The sequence below is a fragment of the Dromaius novaehollandiae genome, chromosome 5, assembly GCF_036370855.1.
Source record: "Dromaius novaehollandiae isolate bDroNov1 chromosome 5, bDroNov1.hap1, whole genome shotgun sequence".
NCBI lineage: Eukaryota > Metazoa > Chordata > Aves > Casuariiformes > Dromaiidae > Dromaius > Dromaius novaehollandiae.
Genome location: NC_088102.1, coordinates 60,621,578 through 60,637,661, shown reverse-complemented (window position 1 = coordinate 60,637,661; position 16,084 = coordinate 60,621,578). Strand labels below are relative to the sequence as shown.

The window sequence follows — 16,084 nt, the reverse complement described above, 5'->3', positions numbered from 1 at the left end:
AAGTTCTAAATTAGAAATTAAGATGTATATATACAAGTTAACAACAAGAAATGCTGTGCTTTATACATCCTTACAGCATGCAGGTCAAACTCTGATATAGGTCATTCCTGTGTTTCTGAAAGTCTCCAGAGTCTTGAGCGAGCCCTGGCCTAGTGAAGGAGAGTCCAATGATAATGCCGAGCACCAATGTCTTTGGCAGTGTAACTTTAGTCTAACTAATAAATAGAAAATTTTGCATATGAAATCTCTTTTCACATGGATTCTGCCACACAGTAGTTGCCTGTGTAGAGAAACAATACTATGATAACTAGGAAAAAGGTGGGATTGCTGGAGACACTGGTTTTATTTGCATGTTTTACAAGTACATTTTGTGGAAAATTTATAAACATTACCTTTTTTCTTTCATTTTGAGATTACATATAAATGACTTCTGCAAACAAGTCAGGCTGGATCTATCTGGCTTGATCTAGGCTTGCTTCAAGATGTCTAAAGTAGAAGACAGAGAAAGGCAACAAATACGCTTTAAAGTGTGATGGAATATTCAGGTGATGAGGAATTACAGCATAGACTAAAATGAAATAAGAATAGGACCTCGTTTAGGATGTAAATGAAAATTGCTGGGATCTGACTTTAGTGATCAAAAGTACAAATACTGATGGAAAACTGGTAAATGAACTTTCTAAGGAAAAAATGATTGTTAGCTATAAATTTGCAACAACTATTGTGATTTATATAAGTGTAGAAAACCTATCATATTCATTGCCACAGGGCATCTGTGAGTCAATGACTGACTTTTTTTTCTGAAGAGCTGCGTTAATTTTAAGAGCACTGATGAAACAACTTTCTGTAGGCATGCTAAGATAATGGTATGGACAAATGAACAGCGCGTGTTAGGGGTCAAGAAGGGAATTTCCCCCTCATGGTACATTGAACATTTGGCTCTGGAAAGGGTTCATTTCTGTGAAAGAGCAAGAATTGACCATTGGTGGAGGCAGGCTGCTAGACGAGGTAATTAATCTAGTTAGTTAATTTTCTGATCTGTGATATGGCAAATTATGTATGCTTAGGTTTTATTGGTTAGCTTGGTTTTGTAGGATTCATCATTTTATATATGTTGCTTTCCACAGGGTTTTTTTTTTTTTGCATCGTTTTCCTATGCAGAACTCTTGTTAACATCCCTTCCCTTCCCTTTTTTTGAGTGAACACAAGATGCAGCATTAGGTTGCTAATGAAAAATCTTTTCACAGCGTGCAGCTGAAGGTCATGCGTATGAGCATCTGACTGCCTGATACTCTTCTCAGGAATGAAAATACTGTTCTAACACAGCATACCCAGAAATGTAATGTAAAGGAAAGTTCACATTATTGTTACCAACCTTTGCGTACAGGAATATCTAGTTATTCATCTTCAGCCAGGCACACAAGAAACCTCTTTTAACACGATTAAAAAAAAGCAAGATTTTTTTTTCTTTTCCCTAGAAAAGAGGGAACATGATTTGCTTAGACCTCTTAATGGATTCCCAAAGACGTAGGGTTTTTAGATGAGAGAAAATATACATTCCTATTTCTTTGTGAAATGTAACTCTTACTAAAATGAAATTCCATTGGAAAACAAAAATAGCAAATGACAACATTCTTTTTCTTTTGGGGGCTTTCGTCTGGGCTTTCTAATCCGAATGCTTAATATGAGGGCTGTATGACTTATTTTAACCCAGAAACCAAACTGTTAGCATTATCATTATACGCTTATGATTAAACTTAGCTCTGGAGACCAAGAAATAAATTGAGCGCCATTTGAAGAAAATTAAGAAAGGATTTTGTACTAGTATTTCAGTCAGTCTGCATATTCTAACATGGGAATTTAGGCTTAGCTCTTTGGGACTTCTTTGGTCACAGTACCTAGTTACCTGAAATGGCTTTTTCCCCAGTCACCACAGAAAGCTATAAGCTGATTATAATTGGTACTGGGAAAGGAATTTCCTTGCAGCTGAAGCACAAGCCTTGCACAATTTACTCAGGCAATAACGGAAATAATGTATTTCTTGTCTGTTACGCTATGTAGCATCACTACAGGTGATGATCACTATCCAGGTTCTGGACACCAGACTTGATGGCCTGATCATTTCACTAAGTAGCAAAGCCTCTTTTCTTGTCATCATATACCTGATTCTTGCATCCTGATTTAATTGCCTTCCAAGTGAACATTTGCTAAAGTATTTTCATCTGAAACTGGATTGTAGGATACTACTTGGTAACCAAATCTTGCTTACATACATATTGCCTTTGTTTTTATTGGAATGAAAAATGCAACTTTTACTGATTTGATCAGGACAAAGTTTTGGTTTTGTCTAGGAAATTAGAATAACAGAAGACATACTCTAATGGTAAAAGTACTTCCATCGATTTTACAGCTGAGGAAAGCAAGACACAGTAAGCGTTTGGTTCAGTAAAACAAAGGAGGAACCGAGAACGGAGCTCAGGTCTCCTGATACCCAGTCACTTGATTTCTTAGTTAATCAGTCAAGTGATGGATTTGGCTCTTCTTTTGCATGTGTGTCATTGTATGACATTGTGTGTCATACAGTGCCATGCAGTACCTTGCTATCAGAAGCAGTCATTTGTAATTTTTGGAGAGAATTTATCTGGACATCAGAAAATTAAGAAAATAATGTGGAACTAGAAGAAATAACTTCTTTGTAAGTAAATGGGGTGTTGAAAATTATATGCTGAAATCTGCAAATAGGGTATCTGCTTTGAAGGAAAAACATGGCAATGTGTTAACTTCCTTTTAAATTAATTCAGCACAAGTGTCTTTGGAGCTTAAATGTAGTCCTCAGGAGAGTAAATACTGCATAATGTGATATGCTGGAAAAGACTTGAAATGCACCCACTAAAAGCTTCTTTTACTGCTGCATTCACACAAAAACTTTCTAGCTGGCGAGTTCTACACCTACCTTGCAAAGATTAAAACCTGCTACTAGAAAATTACTCCAAATATAAGGCTAAAACTGTACAAGAAAAGGCTTTCATTTCCACTAACTACAGCAATAACTGCAAGCAAATTTAATACCAGTTATTAAAACACAATATTATGTAGCATTATTTGTATTTAATTCTTTTTTTTTTTGCATGTGAAGGTTTTGCTTATATATTTTGGTGTTTACATTTAAGTCAAGTATTCATGATGGAGAAAGACTGAAGGCTTTGAGAATTAGTAATTTTATTCTGCATAAATGGGGTTAAAGAGATTTTAAGTTCATAATAAGAAATAGTCCAAGGAGTCTAAAACCCAAGTAATTTAAAATACCTATTTTTAAAGAAAGAGAAGTGTTTAATATGAAAAAAATACTGGTTAAGCTGCACATGCATTAGGGACAAATTTACTAAGGCAACAAGAAGAGAAAACATTAAATACCACTTTCTCATATCTAAGCAGTATAATAGTTCAGGTTCCTTGTCCTCCAGCTATGACACCTTGTGCAGTTATCCTATTAGTTCCAGTATTAAGTACAGGCAAGCTAGGGTAATATTTGATCAAAGACAGGCAAAGAATAGCTAAGTAGAAAGAAGTGCTGCTGATGTACTGAACCTATACACCAACACAGCATCGGGGGCTTTCGGGCTTCTGGAAGTGCTCTCTTGTGATTGATTGAGATGTAAAATTGAGCACTTGACCACAGTGGTTATTTAAAATCAGATAGCCTTACTAAAAATATGGGATTTAATCTAGTCTGTTGACTCAGTTAATTGAATAATTAGGTTCTGTTTTTCTTTATATTTCTCCTGCAGGATCAAAATCAGTATTTCTTTAAACAGAATCACAGTCATTTTCTGTTCTGAGCTGTTGGGCAGGTAGTACTGCATAATTACATAGCTATACAGCAATACACCATGTTTTATACTGTAAATACATATTGAGTGTATTTCCATCCTTTGGGATTAGAAGTACAGCATAAATTAAAATGCTTCATAAATTAATGATGCTGTTTTTCTACCCTGTGGCTTTCATCGTGAAAGAATCTGAAGAAGTTCATAGAGACAATTGTTCCTTTAGATGCATAGCTCTACTGAAATTAATGCCTGTCGTACGCAGATATCTGAGGCTAACATATGGATAAAAGACATGGGAGTAGGCATTAGAAAGCCACTGGCAACTGTTAATTGGTGTTAGCCACCACTTCAGTAATAATGCACCTGCACTATGTATGCTCAGCAGTAGGGTGTATGAAATTAGTACGACAATTCTCTGCTTGGTTCACAGGTCTCGAGTTTACTCCTACCGTGCAATCCCGACACTGCATTCCCTTGTTTGGGATATGGTTGTGGGTGATCGTCCAGCTAGTGCCAACACTGCACATCATTTAATTTCGTAAGATACAAACCGGTAAGAATAATTCAGAATCACTATCTCGCAAAGGCCACAATCTGTACAAGGAACAAGATGTAAAAGCTTTCAGTAATTCAGTCTATTCTTTCTTTGCATAACTACATGGAGTATCTATTGAAATGAGATAGGAGTATCAGTGGAATATTGTTAGAGTTGAGTAATTCATTTGCTCCCTTCTGTCTTCCCCATTCCTTTCACAGCAATCCCCGCTACGGTATTTTTGGAGAAATGACGTGTACAACAAGTACAGTTATTAGCAACAGATGTTATCTACATAAGATGGCATATTCCACGCTCCCTGAGCACTTCTGAATGGGAGGATTTCCTATGGAAACCTCCAACACTGACTAGGATCACAATTCTCCATAACATGTACATTCCAAATTCATCTTTTACTCAGGTTTTCCTTTCTCAAAATCCACCATGTTATACTTGGATCCAAATTCCCACCTTACATTCTTTATCTTGTCCCAGTAGCTCTGCCTCATCTGCTTTCTCACACCTGTTGTGTGCAGGTCCCTCACCTGACACGTGTTTCTCACAACAGCAAACAGTCACAGCCGAGGTAGGCTGGTTAGAAGCATAAGAAACAATCACACCCCTACCCAACTTAATATATACACGCAGTTCATGAAGATGCTACCAGGTAAGAGTAATTGCGGAAAAACTTCCTTGCGCTTTTGTATGCTGCTGGCAAACAGGCCTGAACATGATCAGAAAGGTGCTGTGCCTTAACATGCCGTAAGTATATCTCCTAAATCTCCTACGTATAAAACTCTTGTCATGCAGGTAGGTGATGTATGTAGAGATGCGTTTTACTTGCAGAGCACACTTTATGTCACAGCTGCCTCTCTGTCAGCAAGAAACCTGAGAAATCATACTAGAGACTGAGGAACTTCTAAAGTCTGATGACGGACGGCAGCATTTAGAATATATGATTTCCTAGTATACAGAACATGTAAAGTTGTTAATGTCAGATAGAGTCGGTTCAGAAGAATGAATCCTAGTTTTGGCCATATACAAACACTTTCCACTGAAAGATGTCCCAGGAAGTTGTATAGCCAGGGGCACCGGCCTCCCTTTATTCTCCTACATCTCAGAGCCCCTTCTCTGTCGCAGCACAGGCTCTATTTGGCACATGCAACACAATCAGTCTGGCAGGCCCAGCAACAGTGGATTTACTGAGTGCATGTACGGTGATTATCATGCACGTGTGCAGCAGACCTGATGCTTCCCACAAGCATTCAGTTTACAGCAGGGAGCAGAGTGCTGCTGCCAGGACATTGCACGTGTACCTGCTGCTTGCCATAAAGAGCCCACAGGGAGTGAGCAGGATTAATTGTTTCCTGCCAGCATCAGATCACTCCCAGGCCTTCAAACTAGTTGTGTCCGCAGAAGAACTGTAGTAATTACTGTAGGTAAATCTAGGAAATATTGGGACGACTAAGTATTAAACAAGGGGCAATCCATGACAACCGAAGGTAGTTTTCACTTCCCTTACCGCTCATGCTGCCAGAGCAGGTTCTTTTAATATCTTGTTTAAATTAATGTTTTAATAAAATGCCGACCATTTTGCTACGAGATAATTCTTGTCTCTACCCTCTCTGCCATGTGTAATTTGTGGCGATCACTTACGACTCTGCTAAAAGGTCTAATTTTGTTCTGATTAAATGAAAAAGTGGTGAGACATACAGAAATAGGTGGTCTGTCGAACATGTGTAAGACAGTTCAGCGTAACAGTATTCCCAAAATAAGCATTTCCCTAGGAGAACACCTGACAGACATCCTAAGCAATAAAACTCAAATACTGCCCATTTGAAGGGAGTCTTTTCAGGGCTACTTTACATAATTTGACATAATTACAGATATAAACACTTGCAGAAGCCTTGGAAGCAGGAATGTCATAGAAGCCTACATTTTATTGGTTCACATTGCATTTAGCAGCTCTACAAAGCTGTGAAGCATGGAAGCCTGCTCAGAGTCAGATTAGGTGGATCCTGATGACACAAACCCGTAATACCAGACACTGACTGCTCTATGAAAGCCTGTCCTGTAAAGAAAGCTACCATGTCGTCTCCTAAGGCCTCTGTCCAGTCAGCCAACATGACATACAATGAAGACATCTTCAGGGCCAGAGAAGCTGGCAGTGAGGGGAGGTGGTCCCTCCATGGGAATGCCTGTCAAACCACTGTTCTGTGAGACGTTCCTGAATATCTGACTCCAGTTGCCTACTGTTGAAGGTAATCACATGACTTGATCAAAATCAGAATTTTAAAATGAAAGTGAACCATAAATTAAAAAAACCAAGTTTGAAATATACATATAGTTCTAGTCCTTCAAACACTTAAATTAAGCTGGAGAATAATCCTGTAATAGATCTACAGAATCAAAGAGACCACTAGCCAAGGATGACACGTATTTTTCTACCTTTGTCATGAGGCTGTTTCTAATCATTCCCTTTCACCAGTACAAGTGAGGAGGAACAAATCTAATCTGAACAGTGCATTTTCAAAAAGCTGCACAGTCTTGTATAAACCAGACTGAAGTCCATGTCACATCACAGACTTTCGTCCTGTCTCTCAGAATACAGATTATCTCAGGAAAATGAGAAAGCTTCCTCATTCAAATGTCTGGAGCACAGGGCAAATATATTGATTTTTGTGCTGGTCAGAGAAATCTGGTTCAATTTGTTTATCCTCCTCCAGCTTTGTAAGTCTTACCTGGTTCCCATTTCTTTTCTGAGACAATTCTCCCCTGGCACTGCTACATCTTTTTAATGATCGGCATCATGAGACCTTTTTGTGGGAATTACTGTCAGACCGGAGAATCTATAGAAGCCTAAGCGTGTTTGCAGTCAAGAGGAGATGCTGTAAAAAGCTATGGCCAACATCTACATTTAATTTAAATTAATATTTCACAAGCTTCAAGACTACACAAACATCAATAAACTTAGTCCTGCTTATTTTGTAGTAGTTCTGCTCACTGCATAACGTTGAAAAGAAATACCAGAGCTTTCAAAATGTAATAAAAAAGACCCACTTGAGATAGACAGCTCCTAGTGCATTCATAGAAACATATCCTTCCACGAGACTAAATGGGAGCATTTCAAATGTAGTAGATCAGTTGATCATGGCAAGCCCTGATTACTCACATTAGTTTTCTTCTAGTTTACAGCATTCACAATGGGGTTGTGCACCATGCTGTATTTTGAGAAATAACATTTTCATTGCATTGGGTATTATCAAAATCCTTTTTGAACAAGACTTCAATTATTTCATGTGTCTCTTAATTTATCATAAGGAAACAACTAATTAGCTTTCCCTGCTCTTGGACAGAAGTTTATTTGTAGACAGCTTTCTTTGCAGAAGTCCATACAGCCTAGTTTTAACAGCACTATATCTTCATCTGGAGACTGTATGTATGTGGGACATGGAATGGAAATACAGCTGGAAAACAAAGTAGTTAAATACTATTTCTGAAGTGTTTTTCCAGTAGTTAAATTATCAGTGCATTCTACTGATGTACCCCCAAATTGAATCTAGCATAATTAGTATTACAAAATGCAGCAGTACCCTAAAGCAGAAACCCTTGTCACTGATGGGTCAGGTTACAGCAATCACCAAACAGATGGACAGTACAGAAATGTTACTGAAATACCATTTAAATAAATATGTTAATTATACCTTTTAAAAGTGGTACCAAAAATCAAGAACAGCGATAGCCACAGTGAGGCCTCCATAACAAAGCCATTGTTACAATTTGAGAGAAGACATAATTAAAACTCTGCCAGTAAGGGGGACTGAAAGTGAAAGTTGGTATGTCCTTCCAGAATAGGTATTTAACATCTGCTGTGTGATGCTAACCTTTCAAGACAAAGATTATTAATAATAATTATAATTGATTACTTTCAGTTATAAATACAAATTATGTTAATACTATGCTTTATTGATCAATGTCCAAATGATCTCTGCACTAAGGTAGACACTCCACTACCCATGCCCCAAAATACACTAATTATGGCTGGTTAAATCAAAAAACAAAAAAATATACCTAATGAGTAGGCAGAAGAGATATGTGCAAACCCATGTGCCTGTTGCAGAAGAAATTGTATGCAGGGATGAAATGGTCATAATGCAGAATCTCAGCCCATGGGCTTCTATACCACTAACTTTGGTTTTGGTGAAAAAGGATCACCATGCCATATTTCACAGAAGTGAAGTACACAACCAGATTCACAGACTCAAGACTGCAGAGGAACAGCTGTGACTGTTCGGACTGACTTTCCACTAGCCATTATTTTTTTCCCAGAAGATAAATTAGGTACTTGTTTTAGAAAGTATTGCAATCTCATTTTATTTATCCTAAGCAACAGACATATCATTGACATCGCATGGTAAACTTCCAGTATTTTAATTATTATCTTAAGAAAATTGCATCTTCTTTTGAAAGATTGAATTTGACTATCTTCAGCTTCCAACCATTGGCGCTTGTTTTGGTATCAAGATTACATGTCTCCCTCTTCAGAAATACTGATGTGTTTGAGTCACCTTGCCACCTCCTCTGAGCTAAACTACAGAGTGCTCTCTGTAAGCATTATAGCTTGGTTTCTAGAACATTTTTGTGTGCTTGTTTTGTTTTCTTTTTCAAGTTCTCCCTCCCTTTCTAAATCATGTGCAAAGTGTAAACACTGGACTCAGTATCTTATCAGCATTCTCATCACTGTGGAAGCACTTCTCAGCCTTTATTTGCTCCTCTTCTTATAGTCCTAAAAATGCAGTAGCTGTTTTAGGGAAGGGGCTGCACAAGCACTTTCTTAGAAGGATGTTACCATCCATGACTCTCTACATCCTTTTCTGAGTCACTTCTTCCCAAAAGGGGGAAAAAAAAAAAAAAAAACCCTTCTGTCACACCACCATCAACTTCACATTCCTTACTCCTACAGATTACTTTGCTTTGATTCTTCTAAATCACATTTCTGGGATTGAGTTTTTTTTTTTTTTTTTTTTTTAAGAGTAGCTCTGTCTTAGTAGCTGGATAGTAAATCATTTATTGTGAACTTGGAAGACTTATGCAAGATATATAACCTTCTGAGATAGCAGATACTGGGATCAAAGGTAAAAATAGTTTCCTGGCACTGTGCACTGGTTCTGTTTTGTTAGTAGAGAGATTACTTGCATTTCAGGTACAGAAAAAAAGCAGAAATAAAGCTTTTGAACTTTCTGAAATATCTGCTGAGTAAGAATTACCTGAGTAAACTGCCAGTAAAGCTTCATTCTCTTGGCTTTGGCATAATTGCATTCAATGAGCCTGGGCCTGCTGTTCACATCCACCAGGCATCTGTTGTCATCATCGTCGACAGTAGGACTCAGAACACCCACGTGGAGCTGCTGATGGCTTGTGTAATAGACATTCTGCAAGAGGAAGCACAAAGATGATGTGTGGCCCCCCAACACAGAAGCAGCACTTCTATCAAAAAAGTAACAGCAAATGTAAATATGCTGATAGGCTATGGTGGTTTTCAAATCATTTCTTTTCATGCAGGAAGCAACACAGTGTTTTAAAAGTTGTTTTAAATTAACAATTAACTTTTACCACCAAGTAATTGTTGATTAGTGACTAGAAAATACGTGAACAGAACTGAACGTTGTCTCATCACGTGCCTTTTTAGCTTCTGTTTCCTATGTTCATGCACTATGGGTCTTTAAAAGAGCAAAGTGTACATTTTCTAGCAGGAAGTGGGGTTAAGTTTAAGGATTGCCATCAATTCTGATTAGACCATTTCATCTGATAATAATATCTAACTACAAAGGGAAGAGGGTAAGAAGGGAAGAGGAGTAACCACAGAAGTTCAGCAGGATCTGAACCTTTCTATATTACAGATGATAAGTGATAAGACAGAACAATAAACAAAGGCTTGTACAAACACAGGCCAAGCACCAAATTTGAGACAGCTAACCAGAATTCAGTGTATGCAATAAAAAATACTATCCAGTATTTAGCAAGTGGTAACAGACAGCTACATGGCAGGAGAGAACAAAATGGCCATGCTTCAGGATATTTATTCTCATGTTATATGTGTTGATACACATACAAACACACAGAGGTTGGAAAAAGAGGCCAGATGCCAGCTGGTCTGGATTTCTAGCAAAAGACTGCTCTTAAAGGCCTCAGTGAGGGCACATATGGCCAAAGTCATGAGACGGTTATCTTACACAAATACTTTTTTCTACTCAGACTGGAAAAAAGTATGTGAGAGATTTCTTTAGAAGAAGAAAAAAGAAGGGGAAAGGAAGTAAGCTTGCCAGACAGAATAGATAATGTGTCGTCTTGGAAATACCAAGCTATATACAATCCTAGTAATGTAACACAAGAATTTAGAATTTAATTTTGGTAAGATCAGACCTTTCTCTTGACAGAACCATGAGAAAGATGAATGGGCAACATCATCCTTTAGCAGCGTGATCTAATAAGGGTAGGTGTTAAGCTTTGACAACTCCAATGGTATCAGAGAGTCACAAGTGACAAGAGCTAGACAGAAGTGCAAAATTAATGTCTCCATCATCTTACTGTATCCATTAATACCATTCATCTATAAAAAGGGGGAGCTGGAAATAAGGCTGCTGTGTTTGGGAAACTTGTCTGTTCCCAGAGCTTGAGGGTACTATTTCCTGGTATCTGTTCATTATTGATGCTGTTGCTTGTTTTATATGTGTGTATTCTTTCTTGTGAAAACTGTGATAAAGTATTAATTGCAAATAGGAGAGAAAGCAGAGATTAAACAGAACAAACCAGGACTACGAAGGGATCTGGGAGTAGAAAACTCTTTGAATAGACATTGTAAAAGACCGACATGCTGAAATGAGTAAAAGCAGGGATTAAATAGAGATCAAAACAAGTGATGCTGGTTCTGTGCAAGGCTATGGGCTCCATTCACCCTGCTGTAACATATCTGAGGCAGATCCTCAGTGGATGTAAACTGGCATACTTCCGTAAATATTAATGGAGTTGTCATTTATGGTTTACACTGATGGAAGGTTTAACCCTTTCATCAATTTTTCCGCTCTTTTCACCCCACAGAAATGAGAGAGAAATCTGAGCTGGCTGAACCTAGGTGAATCTAGGTTTTAAAAATCTAAAACAGAGAAAAGGTGAATGGTTCAGTCTTGTGTTACAAGAGAGAGAGAAGAGTAAAAGGACCTAGCAGGTGAAGACACATTTCAGAAAGGGTTGGTTATTACTGAAGGAAATAAATAGTAAGAACTGTGGAAAGACTAACAAGAAGACACCCCAACAGATGCCATCCATAACTTAGGGAATTAACATTCCTGCACACAAAACCGATGCTTTAGAAGAGCAATAGACATTTAGGATAAGTTGTCTAAAAAGACCATTGAAACAAATAGGTTAGATAAATCTAAGATCTATCCAGATGCGTTCTGGGGAAAGAACAGAGACTGAAGTAGTGATATAGCAAGGCAGCAAGATCAAGATAATCTTTAAACACGATTGTTAGGACACATTGTCTCTTACAGATAAAGGTTTTGTTGTAGCTCTTTTGCCTATTATCTAAAATTCCTACTAGAAAAACGAGAGGGAAAATATCAGTGTTATTTGTGCTTTTTTACTAGCAGAAGCTGTTTGTTAATGTGATTTTTTTCAGCATATTGTCACCACAGAATAAAATTAAGGTTTCTGTGTCTTTTTTTTCCTTTTCTCTCCCTCTCCCCACCCTAGATACAAGCCAGTCACTGAAAACAGACGGGCAGGCTTGGCTGTAACTCTGAAAACTGAATGGTATAGCTCAGGGTTGCTTGTACAAAAAACTACCTGCATGCCATGTACCTGCAAACCCTCAGAGCTGAGCTGTTTTTATTAGCTCAGTCTCTCCAGCCTTTCACAGAATGGCCTGAAGGCTTCAGGTAATCAGTTTATCTTAGTGGATAAAGCAAACCTAATCCATAGTGCAACTCCACAGGCTTTTCTGATGTCAAACCAGCAAGGGTTCACTCTGTGCATCCTTCTGGGCAGGAGCAGAACAATGGCTCTGGCTGGGGGAATTACCTAATTCTCTCTGTTGGCAAAACTCTACAGAAACAGAATAATCATCTGCAGCTATGCTTAATAGAGATAAATTAGCAGGTTGTCACTTATCTTTAGAGAGCTCACCCTAACTGCTAATCTTAATTCATTTCCCACTGGTGTTCAACTCAGTGTAGACCAGTCTAAAGGGGAGTGAAACCTGTTCTCACTTACTGTTGGGACACACAGAAGTAAGCTCAAAGTCAAGCAGACTGTGGCACAGTTCTGTCATGAGTGGTGGTTAGTCTTTCTGACTAGGCTCTTTCAGGACGTTGCTCTGCTCCTATGCAGTCGTACCATACTGTATTTCAGAATTGAATACACTAGGCACAACCTGACAATTTGTCTGTGTTTTTCTAGTAGAGGTATCACATCCGAAGCACATACCCTGTGCAAATTCATCTTCAGCTGCTAGCAAACAGATAAAGGTTTGAGTTGCTGTTGGCCAAAATACTCTTAAAAACTACAGATAATCCCTGGCTCCTTCCTCCAACCCTGAAATAAAACAGTCCCTGCACTAAGAGAGCATAATAGTAAGCATGTCAGGACAAAGGGAGGACATCAGTTTGATAAGACAGAAATAATTATTGGCACCAGCGGTAAAGTCCAGCTGCTCCTCTAATCTGAAACCTAAAGCTATTAAACATGAACCCATGGCTGAACTTCCCTTTAAAAATCTCATATAGTAAGCAAAAAATACTTCAGTTGCTTTTGCATTGTATCCCCCTGTTCCCATCTTTTATTTTCATTTTCAAAAATGCATTTTTAGGTTTCTTTTTTTTCAGTTTAAAGGTGGTAAACAAACTGTCTTTCTGGATTGGGTTGTATGAAATTACCCAGCTGAGTTGCATTAACTGATTTATCATGCTATAATTTGCTTCACTTTTTATCACTTGTATTTTAAATTCACCTGCAGATAAAGTAAGATCTTATGAATTAAAACAATGCTCAGGTTTTATCATCTCACATGTGGCCCTATAAAAAGGGGTTTGTACTTGTGATTTAAGTGGCTAAATAATTGAATGCCCACAGCAATACTTCTTAGGTGGATCACTTCACTTGAAGAGGATGCTTTTAACAAGCATCGACAATTGCTAGCTGCTTTGCAGTCCACTTCAGCACAAGATGGACTGAGACACTTTTGTTTAAAACACTTGAGAAGTTATAGGCAAAACACATTTTCCTAACACATCTGTTTCTACAGTATTGCAACACTATCGTTGACTAACACGGTATGATAGAAGTTTCACAATAATTTTTGAAGAATGGCACTGTACTTACTTGGAAGTCCAAATGACTGAATATTGAATGTGGACTGCTAAGTCATTAAGGTGCTTCTGCAAATTTGACTCAGAGCTTGGCCCTTTCATTTCTGCTCCATGGCAAATATCACAGTAGTCCTCGCTCCAGTACCTGGAGTCTCAGTAGCTGAAAATTCAGTTGGCACCACTGAAGTCAAGACACTTGCTCCATGCTGATTTACAGCATTTTTCCAGGTGTTCCATTACACTTTCATAGAAGACACAGCCTCAGCAAAACACAACCACACATTTTCACATAACCATCACACAAATACTCTCTGCAGAGCCACCGGATTTCCATGGACTTTGATAGTCAAGCAGATGATTTAAAAACAAAAAAAAACCCCTAAATCCTCCCTTACCTTGTAACGAAATAAGCCTCTTTACCTTACCTTACTCTGCTTTAGCTCACTATACATTCCATTTCTTTCACTGCAACAGTACTGACGTACAGATCTGTGCCTCTGGGCAACTGGAAGGTAGTACCTTTGTTCAGGAAATCAACCAGCTTTGATACAAGGCACTTGTCCCCTCAGTAGCTGGAACTGCAAGGTTTCATCATTACTGTCAATTAGAAAATCTGCAAAAATGTAGGCAGGATTTGTGAGCAGCAAAGTCTAAGGGTTAAAATACAGCGTGTGCCCTGGGCACTTCCATGTGTCCTTCAACCACCCTCCCACCAGGTGTTTCTTCAAGGTGGATGCGGGCAGTTCACACAGCTGCTGCGCCAGCTCTGGAGGCTGCAACAAGCTACCTTCTCGCCCTGCTGCCACTGCATTCAGCATCTTAATGAAACTTCCCCTAGAAGTCTAGGGAAATTAAGGCAAAAGAATTTGTTCAAAACAAAATATGGTGTTAATCTAATGGTTTTCAGCAAGCAGAGAAAAGGATTAAAACTACAAAAGCCTTAAGAAAAGCTTGACACAGGTCTCTGCCACAAGGCTTCTGTTTCAGGCTGTCTTCTGCTCTCAGAGAACAGCCTCATAACTAATTATCTGCCTTCCTCACGGAGGTGTTTGTTTTTAACTGTTTACAGTTTTTTGCAGATGTGCTGAGAATGTTTCCCTGTGAATTACTTTGTGCCTGTAGAACTTCCATCTTCCAATTAATGGACCAGTTATTCCTTAGCTTTCTTGAACTTTTTACCTGGAAGTGTCTTATCTCAGGCCATTGTTTCATTTCCTGTTAGCTCCATCCACTAATCCATTTGATTATTCATAGTAAGACGAAATAGAAGACAAGCAAACTGAGGTTGGTATCACATTATTACAACTAGTAAAATGTTTCCCAAGATCTTTGTAAGGAGAAGGAGTGAGATTTAGTCATGGCATATTATTTGGTACTTGGTCTAAAGAGGGGAAAAAAGACAACTAAAAGATGAAAACACAGATGGTAGTTGAGCGCTGCATCGCCTAGGGTTCTCAAGAAATCTTCATAATGACTATTAATTCTTGGAGAAAATTAGGTGTCCTAAATCTTTTCCCTCACCTGCATTTAATGGGAACTAATTTGCTGCATGTTGTTTTTTCGCTTTGATATTCTAAATCTCACTTTTTCTAGAGACAGAATTTGCTTAGATACAAAAACAAAAACCAAAAAACAAAACCCTGAACATACTGCCATGAAAACAGAAGTTTCACTTCTGCTTCTACGCTACTGCTATTCAGCCCAACTCCAGAATAAAGGAGAAGCATCACCCTTTATTTCCCATATCCTTGCTCCCTTTGGGGGCGGGGGGGGGGGGGAGAATGTAAGGAGTTCTCCCTCTTCATGCAATCTCATGTAGGAAATCAGCACAGAAAAGAAAAAGGAGACTTCATGCCTGGAGTCGCAGCCTTCCCTGAAGCTTCATTATTGGGCTAGGAACAAATGGTCCTTTTGCCCTTCTATTCCACTCATCTCCTAGCCAAATTCTTTCAGCTGTAACCTTGAAATTTCACTTCTTGTACAGACAGTTGCCTCACTACCACAGAATTCATCCTCTGCTAAGCTAGTACTCTGTGGTAAACACATGCACACCACATGCAAGTGCCAGAGACAAAGTAGTGGACATAGCAAGGAGGCAAAAGAGCAGATCTGGTTAAGAATGCTCAAAATCGGAAGCAAGGAGTGATTTATGAAAGGTTAGAGCTGAGATAATGCAAACTGAATCTAGCATATGCATCTAAGCAGATACTTCTTCCCTAGTGTTAGAATTCATTTGACGAGATTTGGTTACCTATGCTTACAGTGACTGAGCATGGGGGCAGGTGGGGAAAAATATCCCCCTCTTAGTACTTAAGTTGCTTCAAGAAGGCAGTGAGGCCCAACCTAGCCAG

General features: G+C 38.6%; 1 protein-coding gene and 1 long non-coding RNA gene across 9 annotated transcripts in view; one reads left to right on the top strand and one right to left on the bottom strand.

The window, feature by feature from the left end:
• GALNT18 (polypeptide N-acetylgalactosaminyltransferase 18) overlaps positions 1-16,084 on the bottom strand; it is a 318,319-nt gene that overhangs the window by 42,258 nt on the left and 259,977 nt on the right. For 6 of the 7 annotated variants that reach the window (XM_064512992.1, XM_064512991.1, XM_064512990.1 and 3 more), the window contains one exon: positions 9,633-9,797. In XM_064512992.1, coding sequence (XP_064369062.1) covers positions 9,633-9,797 — 165 coding nt within the window. Of the gene's footprint in view, positions 1-9,632; positions 9,798-13,746; positions 14,347-16,084 lie in introns of those variants that run through there. The other variant, XR_010389479.1, reaches the window with a different exon arrangement.
• Positions 1-16,084, top strand: part of LOC112985687 (uncharacterized) — a 207,284-nt gene that overhangs the window by 168,488 nt on the left and 22,712 nt on the right. For both annotated transcript variants that reach the window (XR_003259801.2, XR_010389483.1), the window contains one exon: positions 4,261-4,383. This is a non-coding gene — a long non-coding RNA (uncharacterized LOC112985687). The remainder of the gene's footprint in view (positions 1-4,260; positions 4,384-16,084) is intronic.